We start from the raw sequence: 10,712 nt of genomic DNA, 5'->3' as shown, positions 1-10,712 counted from the left end.
GCTTCTTTATTATTTATTTATTCATTCATTCATTCACTCGTTCATTCATTTATTCATTCATTCATTTATTTATTTACTATTATTTATTTATTTATTTATTATTTTTCAAGACAGGGTTTCTCTGTGTAGTTTTGGTGCCTGTCCTGGATCTCACTCTGTAGACCAGGCTGGCCTCGATCTCACAGAGATCCTCCTAGCTCTGCCTTCCAAGTGCTGGGATTAAAGGTGTGTGCCACCACCACCCAGCTAGCTTCTCGTTTTATAGCTGAACTTTACCATAAATCATTGCCTCCTAAGATATGAAGTGGGCGTGTGCTGCACCCACTAAGGGGTGAGACCATGCAGAGATTCAAAAGAAGCTGTTTCTAGTCTTAAGCCACGGTTCTCCAGCCTTTGGGTGACTGTTGGAAAGTGTAATGATTTGGGTAGGTGTCTCCCCACTCCAAACACACCTTTCAAGGCCTAGTCCTCAGTCATGCACTGTTGGGAAGTGGTGGTCCTTCAGGAACAGGCCTAGTGCAGCCCCCAGATTTAAGGACAGTTACATGCCTTCTGAAACATTTGGTAGATTTACAAAAACTTCACACTCATGTACATACTCATCTCATGTGCACAGGCAGATTCTATGTGTCACCCCTAATTTCTGGTTTGGCTTGCAAGACTCCAATGGCTGTATTGTGTTGGCTTTGTGTGGTGATATTGTGTCCCCCAACATATTGTGCACCATAATAAATTTATCTGGGGTCAGAGAACAGAACAGCCACTAGATAGACATAGAAGCCAGGCATGGTGGCACACATCTTTAACTTGAGGACTTTAGATCTCATATCTTGCTTGGAAAAGACACATGCCTTTAATCCCAGGAAATGATGGCAGGAAACAGAAAGGTATATAAGGCGTGAGAACCAGGAACTAGAGGCTTTTTAGGCTTTTTAAGATTTTAGGCTTTTAGCAGCAGCTCAGCTGAGACCATTTGGATGAGACTCAGAGGCTTCCAGTTTGAAGAAACAAGGTCAGCTGAGAAGTTGGCAAGGTGAGGTTGGATGTGACTTGTTCTGTTTCTCTGATCTTTCAGAATTTACCTGGCTCCTGGGTTTATTTTTATTAATAAGACGATTTTAAATTCATGCTACAGCTATGCTGAAACAGAATGCCTGACAGAAGCACTTTAGGGAATTATCTATTTTGGTAGGATGGCTTTGGTAAGACACTGCAGTTTGTTGTTTGTGGTAGCGGGAGGGTGTGGCAAATGTTCACATCATGGCTGACCAAGAAGAAGAGTAAAGCAGGAAGTAGGGGCCAGGAATATCCTTGAAAGGCCGGTCTGCCTCTAATAGCCTGCTTTCTCCATCAAGGGTCTACTTCCTGAAAGTCCCACAGCCTCCCCAAATAGTGTCACCAGCCAGGGGACAAAACACAAGCCTGCAGAGGACACTTCAGATTCAAACCACGACAATGACCATGCATAGGGACAGAGTCTCAGTCTTTTCTTCCACCTCCCCTATTTCTGGTCCAACCCCAAGACTCTCATACTCAGTAAAGACATGACACTCAGCCACAAGACCTTTCATTACATTTCAGCTTTGGATGACATGGGGCTGTTTCCAGTTCAAAGCCAGAGCAAATGAAAGTCACACCATTCAGAGGTTTTTGCATCCCCGACTGAGGATCACATTTTTATTCATTGTGGACCACTTTTCTTAGCACCAGTTTCTAAACCATTGCCAGGTCTGGGAAGAGAGATTCTTAAAGGCCCCATCATGCAGACATATATTTTAAAATTAAAGATAAAAATGCAACATTTCCAGGTTCCCTCTTCCCAGCTGTTTGTGGGATAATTGCAATATTTTAACAGTTTTAATTGGAAAATTCCAAGTACTTTGTTTTGGAAAAAATCAGCAATCTGGGTTGGAAGAGAAGTAAAGTATGCCCTCTTTCACAGAGCCATTTGCATGGTGGGTGAGATTCCTCTTGCCTCCGGCTGGGATTCCACCCCTGGGAAGCTCCCGAGGCCCATTTGTCATGGAGGCTGTCTCATTTATTTTTATCTTCTTTCCCCCTTTTGACCAGCATCAGCGGCCACAGCACTCAGCAGTCATCAGACTTCTGGATTCTCGTCTTGCACTGATCGTCTCAACCGCAGATCTGGTTTTGACACAGGAAAAAGAAGTTAACACAGACCCACACAGTCCCATCTCCTCAAGGGGAAGATCAATGTGGCCAGAAAGAGCCCAGTACTTCTCAAGCCTTTCTTCCTGCCTCCTTTTTCAGTTTCTAGACTCTCCCCTTGACCTCCCATTATTGGCCTGTTGTCAGTAAATTCTAAAAAAACAAAACAAAACAACAACAACAAAACAACAACAACAAAAAAAACAAGTGCAGGATTGGAGTGGTGGCTCAGTGGTCAGAGTGCTTGTTATGGAATCCCAGAACCCATGTACCAAGCCAGGCATCCCACACATGCCTGTAAACCCTGATAGAATGGGACAGAGGCAGGAAGATCACTGAAGTTTACTGGCTTCCAGACTAGCCAAGAAGATGCTAGATCCAGGTTCAGGGAGAGTGATGGAGGATACTCAGCGCCCTCTTCTGGCCTCCTTGTACACACACAAGCATGCACACACAAAAACATCAAATAACTAGCCTAAAGAAGTGAGTAGGCTTCTTTGTTCCCTCCCCAGCACCCATTCTTCTCCTGGCTTCAGCCCCTGACCTGGGAGGCAGAACTGCCTGCTCTCAGTTCCTGGGATCTGTACGGTTATACCATAGGTAGCGTAGCTGAAGCACATGGTTTGTTTATGGCCACAGGCACTGTCGTATTTTCATAGTCACAGAAATGGGTTTGCAAGGAACACATCAGACTGAATGAAGTTGATGTCAAAATTCTAGATTCCCTAACTCTTTCTCACTGGATTGAACCTGAAAAGATGTGAGGTGTTGGCGATGCTGTTTGGCCATCATTACAAGGTGGCTGTTTGTGTAAAGAGCTAACATGTGACCTGAACAGACAGAAACCAGGTTCTAGTGACATTGTGAGCTTCTGCAGTAGAGCAGACCAAAAGCAACTTCATCTGAGGTCAGGCTTGCAGCTGAAGAGCAACTGAACACCCTCCACCTTGGGCTACGTCACTGCATGTCTCTGTCTCTGGTAGTTCTGGTACGCACCAGGAGCAGCATTGAATTCCTCCAAATGCAAAGGGCTTTGTTGCTGAAAATGAAGAAAACACACAGCTGTGTCACTGGAGAGAGGGATGCAAACACTGGGTGTGTTGCACAGTTGGTACAATCTGTGAGCCCACCACTATTTCAAAATGAAGTGGTAATGGTTGAGACCAAGAGTCAGCCACAGAAATATCCAGCATGTCTAGCTTTTTAGCAACAGATATGGCATTCATTCCATGGATATTTACTGAGCATTTATGACATGCCAGGTAATATGTTAGTGCCTGGGGTGACAGAGGTACCTGGCTTCTGGGGATTTGAGAGGGACACCAACAGCATTACTTTACGCAGATAGTAAATTATGTTGTCAATGTTCTGAGTTAAGGAGAGTTTACCTTTTACTGGCATGTTTCAGGAGACCAATGGAAATTGGCAGAAAAAAAAATCTTTTTTTATGAGCTTCATAAAAGAATATCTATTAACAACATGTTATGAGGGCAGATGTACATGTCCTTGGAGCAGAACTACATAAAATACTTATAATAAATAGGACTAGAGGTGTTCAGAAGTAGACCACTTGCCTGGCATGCACAAGGCTCTGGTTTCCATCCACAGCACCACAAAATAACAACTATTAATATATTGACAACTGATTACAGTTTTTAATACAATGTTTCATTCAATACCAACTGTAGTATTTAAAAAGCTCTAAAACTCAAATGTCCAGACATATCCAGAAAGAAACCATGTTCAGGATACAGTGTTCAGTAAGAAGAAAGCTATGATTTTATTTGGATATCAGGCTGTGGTTATAAAATTATAAAAGCCCTACTTTCATAATCCATTCATCAAAGTCTGGGAAGATGCAGGTGTGACTGCTGATGTCTTAGGGAAAGATCTGGAAAAATAGTGTTACCTATTCACTTGTGTATTACTGGGTGATTTAAAACAAGTGTGAACTCCATGAGGGCAGAGCGTTCTTTAAGTTCATAGCGATGCAACATCTGGACCACAGCCAGGCATGCAGGTGTTAAGTGAACAATGATTTTTTTCTTTTAATTAAAAGCACAATAATGCGTAGGACAGAAAAGTGAAGGATCATAGTCAGGAGGAGTTAAGTACACCTGTAATCCCAGAACTCAAGAGGCTAGAACAGGAACTAGCCTGGGCTATACAGCAAGACCCTGTTGCACAGAAACAAATAACAAACAACCCTAGAAAGTGTCTGCTTTCCAATACACTTGTACAAGAATGTGAGAGTGTCTTCAATGGTCCCAAGGTAGCTGTGGCCTCACCTCCACCTCTCTCCTTTCCAGGATAAGTGCATTGGGGTTGGCTCTCTTCTCCATATCCTGTAGCTTGGTCAACTTTTCTATCAGGAACATCTTATCTTTGCCCTCCTGCCAAGAAGGAAAAATAAAAGTAAAGCATGAAAGATGCATGCTGGTGCAGGGTGCAGAAGGCATGCATAAAAAGGAGAGTCCCACAAGTCCAAAGGAGATGTCTGCTATATTTTCTTCTGATGAAAGAGAAGAAACATTTCAGAGCAAAGACAATGAGCCCCAGAATTCTCCTGCATTGCCATAGGTTCCTCTAAGTGACCCCCACATGCCCAGTAGGCTAGAGCAGTGTCTTTGCTAGCTTGATGATAAATGCAACTTCCCTGCCACTGTCTGAAGGCTTAGAACTCAGACCTTCAGAAGCCCTTCCTGCAAGCTCCCTGTCCCAGCCCTTATTCTATGAACTAGTATTGCCTGGGTCTTCCCAGTCCTCCTACTGAGATGCCAAAGCTTAGAGCTCCACTCCTAAGGACATCAACAGTGATCAGCCATCAGAGTTATATGCGGGTAGGTGAGATGGCTCAGCAGGTCAAAGTGTTTGCTACAAAAGCTGGAAGACCTGAGTTCCATTCTTGGAACCCATGGCAGGAGGAGAGAATTGAGTCCTGCAAGTTGTCCTCTAATGTCCTACACATGACAAGGGACACACACGCACACACACACACACACACACACACACACACACACACACACACAATTTAATAATAATAATTAATAAAATTAAAAATGTTCAAGGTTGTCTGTGTTGGCTGAGATCAACAGTTCAAAGGAAAACAGAGGGAATATTCCTTCTCCCAGGAGGCTGGATCACTTCCTCATGAACCCTACAGCAGGAAGGTGTGAACTACTCTACCTGTGTGGGGAGCCAGGTGAGCATCACTGTCTCCTCTATATAGGTACTCTCACCCCAGCGTCACACAGGCACAGTCATCTCGGTTTCACATGGTCACCACAACTTCACACAGGCATAGTTGTCCCATGTTGTCCCATGTTAAGGCCTGTTTCTCCTTAAACTGTGAACCCCTGATTTTTTTTTTTTTTTTTAGTTTACTGACTTTATTGGTTCAACAATGAATGGTGGCAAAGAGAAACATTAGCTGTCACTTCCAGGGCATCATCCACAGACTCGAAAAACCATCCTTCGAAAGCGAGCCCCTGACTTTAACATGCTGCTTGTAATAATTACCCCAACCACTACCACTGTGTCCCTACTGTTCACACTAATATTTCTGTGGCCTCTGCTTCAGGTTCACCCTCTACTTCCCTCATTGCTTCTACATTCACCAAATGGACAAGAAGGAAGGGCTGCGCCCAGGAATGGTACTCTCTCAGGTGGTCATGGAACTGGCAGGACTGTGGTCTAACCAGCAGAAGTGGGCTTCCGGGGGTGGGCCTTGGAGGTGGTACCTGCTTCTCGTTCTAGCCCGACTTCTCTGCCCCCTGATCTGCCAACGTGTGACCGGTCTCTGCCTCATGCACCTGCCAATGAACTCTACCCTGCCTTCCTTCCTGCGGCGGACTGACAGGTGAGCCAAAATAAAGACTTCCCGCATTCGGTCGCTTCCTTCAAGCATTGAGTCACAGTGATGGGAGAGGTAGTTAACTTGTAAGCCTCAAGCATTTAAGATAGTGCAAAGGCTGGCAGGGATGAGAGGAGAGTATGTAAATGTCCATGGTGGCTGAAGTGACGTCTGTCAGTGAAGTGTTCACAAGTGGGTTTGATGTCTAGAACCTACATAAAAAGACATGCCGGGTTGGGGATTTAGCTCAGTGGTAGAGTGCTTGCAAAAGCCCTGGGTTTGGTCCTCAGCTCAAAAAAAAAAAAAAAAAAAAAAGACATGCCTGGTGGCACGTGCTCATAATTCCAGTGGGGAGGAAATGAAGGCAGGCAGGGCTCTGGGGCTCATGGGCCAGCCTGCCAGACCTTCTTGGCAAGTTCCAGGCCAACGAGAGACCTTGTTGTGTCTTTTTAAAAATACAGGCAGAGTCTGGAGAATGACACCCAGGATTGTCCTCTGGCCTTCAACACAGATGTGCATACACTTACATGTGTATCTGCACACACATGTTGGGTGATGGGGACTGGGAATTCATTGTACTATTTGTTCTCTCTATTTTGGAGTATGTTTGGAAATTTTTATTAAACTCTGGTGAGAGGAGTGGGGACAGGGGTGATTACAGGGGAGGGCACAGGAGAGCCTTACATTAATGATCTGTTCATGGAGCAGCCGGATCATGATCTTCCTCCCCTCTGTGATCTGCCAGTAGAGATAGGTGATGATCCTGAAGGAGAAGAAAATGGCAGACAGGTATCTTGACAGTGCTTTTTAAGATTTCATTTATTTATTACATATACAGTGTTCTGCCTGCATGTGTCCTTGCAGACCAGAAGAGGGCACCAGATCTCATTACAGGTGGTTGTGAGCCACCATGTGGTTGCTGGGAATCGAACTCAGGACCTCTGGAAGAGCAGTCAGTGCTCTTAACCACTGAGCCATCATCTCTCCAGCCCTTGACAGTGCTTTGAGCTCCATGTTCAGTAAGGTACAGAGGGACTGAAATATTTGCTGGCAAATGGGTTTTGACCCAAGTGTGTCCCTGAAAAGTCAAAACAGGGTAGCAGGCCAAGTGCCCTAGAGCAGTGGTTCTCAACCTGTAGGTCATGACCCCCCCCTTCACAGGGGTCAACTAAAAATCATTGGAAAACATAGACATTTACATTATGATTCATAACAGTAGCAAAATTACAGTTATGAAGCAGCAATGAAAATAATTTTATGGTTGGGGGGGTCACAACATGAGGAACTGTATTAAAAAGTCCTGTCATTAGGAAGGTTGAAAACTGCTGTCTTAGAACAGGATTTTCTCAACCTGGCTGCACATGGAGTCACCTGGGAGGTAGAAATAAGCCCCATATCATGGCTGGTCCTTAGTTCAAGCAAGCACACATTCTCTGGGCAAGGGCCAGGCATCCACATTTTAAACACACAGTTTGAATATGTAGCAAGATTCTGTGATTTGCACAAGTGCTGTTCAAACTTGGAGTGATGTACATTTCTTGAATTTTTTTTTTTCAAATACCTGGTCAGGTTTAGTAGAACTTGAGAGTCTGCATTGTGTGTGTGTTTGTGTGTGGGCACATGTGCGTGTCAATGTGCATGCATGCATGGAAGCTGGAGTTGAAAGTCTAGCATCCTGCTGTATTAATCCATCTCATTTTGTTTTTCAGACTCTTCATTGAACTGGTTACTCATCAGCTGGTAGGCTGGCTGGCCACTGAGCTCCAGGGATCCACCTGTCTCTGCCCCACCTAATGTTGAGGTTACAGATGTGCCCTGCCATATCCAGCTTCTGAACTGGGCTTTGCAGGACCCTGCCCCTAACTTGTGAGGTTGATGCCATCCAGATCCAGGATCAGAACTGACTGAAAGTGTAGGTTACCAACTAGGTGCCAGTGGTGTTGATGGATTGCTTAGTTTAAGGGAAACTTCCCTTTCACACACATATTTGGAAGTACAAGCGGAGACAGCAGCAGAGCCAGTGAACGAGAAGCCTGACAGAGACCAGCTTACCATTCTAAAGTGCTGATAACAGCTGCTGCTGGGAAGTGGGGACAGGAACATCACGGAGAGCCAGGAGACCTGGCTTCTAGCCTCTTCCTCCACTATCAGACTGTGCAGCCTAGAAGCTGTTTTGGAACTGTCCTGTCTCTGACTTGTCCTTTCGTCTACAAAGCACAGACATTGTTCTGTATGCCATGGCCAATAGTCTGAGTGTCTCCCGACAAGGAGCAGCCCTGTCTAATGCCCTGGGGGCTAAACTGTGAAACATAGCACTCTACATTGACCATCCAATTCTTCCATGCAGGAAAACGAACCCAGTGATGATGAATCTTCATAAGAAGTCAGAAATGGATATTTTTAAAAATTAAAATGCAATACTATAAAATGTCAATGATGCCTGGGCCAGTTTTATACTTTGCAGTCTCAAAAGGAATTTTTCTAAGAATTCTCACTCTTTAAAAAATTATTTTAATATATTTTATTTTAGTATTCTCCTTATTTTATTTTAATATATACTATTAATGTTTTAATATTCTTATTTTATTTTAATATTCTTGTTTCCTTATTTCCCCAGTACTGAAGATTAAACTCAGGGCTGTACATAAGCTAGGCTAGTACTCTACCACTGAGCTATAGCCCTAGCAAAAAGGAAGAAAATAAGTATACTTTCTTTATAGAGCATTCAAAAAAAAAAAAAAAAAGCTTAGATACAAGAACATTAAACAATATTTTACAGAAAACTCTCTCTTTACGTGTGGAGTCGAGAGCATCCTGTACTCACTGCTCTGCACTCCTTTGTTTCCCAAATGAATGTCCCTGGGACAGTCTCTCGTCACTTTAAGGGTCCCCAGGAACTCTTAGCTTCTCCTCCCTTTGTTTCTCAGGGAAGCCCACTTACAGCACAATGAGGGTGAGGATGAAGAAGAAGTGCACACTTCCAATGAGGTTCTGGTAGATCCAGACCACCCACAGGTAGCCAGACCTTCTGCTCAGGGTGTCGATCCAGCTGTAGATGGACTGAATAAAGGAAGGCAGACCTCGGAAGGGTCCACAGTCAGCTGAAGGTTTCAACCTGAAAGCAAGAAACAGGAAGCCATCTGCTGCCTGAGACTCAGATGTAGCCTTTCCAGAATCAAGGGATCCCTTCTGGACTCAGGCTCCAGACACAGAGAATCTTGCCTGCTCTTCCCATACTCTGCTTCCAAGGGAAGAGCTCTCACCCAGTCTTGTCTGGTGTCACCTGCAGTCTGAGGACCAGCTCTTAGATTGCTATCACCTGCCACAGTGGCCAATCCAGAATCTGGGCAACAATCTAGCAGTATCTTAGGAGCAATCAGAAAGTCTTTCTTGAGAATGTGACTTAAGACACACCAAGTTGGAGGCCTGTTAGCTGTGGAAGCCAGGTGTGACATTGTGAGCATGTGCTGTCAGCTATTACAAATGAGGAGACACTGGAAGATTAGGGAGAGAGAGGGTGGAGATAAAGATGGCAAAAGAGATTGGGGCAGGGGAAACAGCTCAGAGGTCCGAACACTCCCTGCTCTTGTAAGAGGAACCGGGTTCAGTTCCCAGCACCCACACAGGGGCTCACAACCATCTAAATGTTCTCTTCTGTTCTCTGCAGGTAGCAGGCAAACACATGATGTCCACACATACATGAAAGGAAGCTCATACACATAAACCGTGAGCCATGGAATGCTGGGTTGAATGTGGGCCTGAGAAAGGAAAGGGGTAAGGGACCAGCAGCAGCCAGGGGTGACTGGGATGCTCAGGCCCAGAACTGACCTTGGAGCTGAGACTCAAAGGGAATGGGGAGACCCCTTCACAGAGAGGAGCCTGACCACGTAGAAAGAGACCTGCTGGAGCCTAGACATGGAAGAATAGTTTCAGGCTGCAGAGAGGTAGAGCCAAAGGAGGAAGAGCCAGGCCAGACGAGGACTCTGGCTCACTTCAGTCAAGTTTCCTCTCAGTGTAGAAGAAGCGGCCTCTGCCAGTCTGAGAAGCTTAAACACTTGGCAGAAATTAGGAAATGGCTCCCAACTATGGTGTAGGATGTATAGAATAAATCCAGGGCAGGATTCATCCCTTCTCTGGGTCCTTGCATTTGTTGGCTACCCTAGGAACATGGGCTGAGCGCTGTATTAAGCACAGTTTTTATTCTGATGTTTGCCATCTGAGAGTCTTGTAGACTCTGGGAAGACTTCCTTTCCCAGGACTAGCCTAGGAAGCATGACTTCACATGCCGGCAAACACCTGACAGGAAGCCTGCAGCACAGGCATCTCTTTTAACAGGCTCTCACAGTTGGAACATAGTCCCAGGCCCCAGTTACCCCAAGGTCATGGTCTCAATGACCTATAACAGCCCCCAGGACTGTAGAATCTTCTGAAAAGACTCAGAGAGTGGCCAGCCCTAGCTCGGTTGCCCTGCCCCATCTGTTCCTTACCCTGGAAACTGCAATAAAGGATTTTGTCCCTCACTCCCCCTTCTTCCTGACAACCTCTACATTTTCCTCATGTGGCCCCGCATGGCACAGGGAGCCTTCCTTTCTTGGGAACTGTGAGTAACAAACTATGATTTCAATGGCAACTGTCTCCATATCTGGAAAATAAAATCTACATTTAAAAACAGACATCTATCCACCCCACC

The 10,712-nt window shown here is 45.0% G+C and overlaps 1 protein-coding gene across 1 annotated transcript in view; it reads right to left on the bottom strand.

The window, feature by feature from the left end:
- Positions 1-1,656: 1,656 nt before the first annotated feature.
- Positions 1,657-10,712, bottom strand: part of Tmc5 (transmembrane channel like 5) — a 60,427-nt gene continuing 51,371 nt past the window's right edge. Inside the window, exons 16-20 of the mRNA XM_036200373.1 lie at positions 8,964-9,137; positions 6,707-6,785; positions 4,458-4,562; positions 3,166-3,208; positions 1,657-2,145 (exon numbers count right to left, since the gene is read on the bottom strand). Coding sequence (XP_036056266.1) covers positions 2,099-2,145; positions 3,166-3,208; positions 4,458-4,562; positions 6,707-6,785; positions 8,964-9,137 — 448 coding nt within the window. The 3' untranslated portion in view covers positions 1,657-2,098. The remainder of the gene's footprint in view (positions 2,146-3,165; positions 3,209-4,457; positions 4,563-6,706; positions 6,786-8,963; positions 9,138-10,712) is intronic.

Source organism: Onychomys torridus, chromosome 1 (genome assembly GCF_903995425.1).
Source record: "Onychomys torridus chromosome 1, mOncTor1.1, whole genome shotgun sequence".
In the NCBI taxonomy this organism is placed as follows: domain Eukaryota; kingdom Metazoa; phylum Chordata; class Mammalia; order Rodentia; family Cricetidae; genus Onychomys; species Onychomys torridus.
The sequence above is the reverse complement of the archived record's forward strand: the minus strand, read 5'-3'. Positions and strand labels throughout refer to the sequence as shown.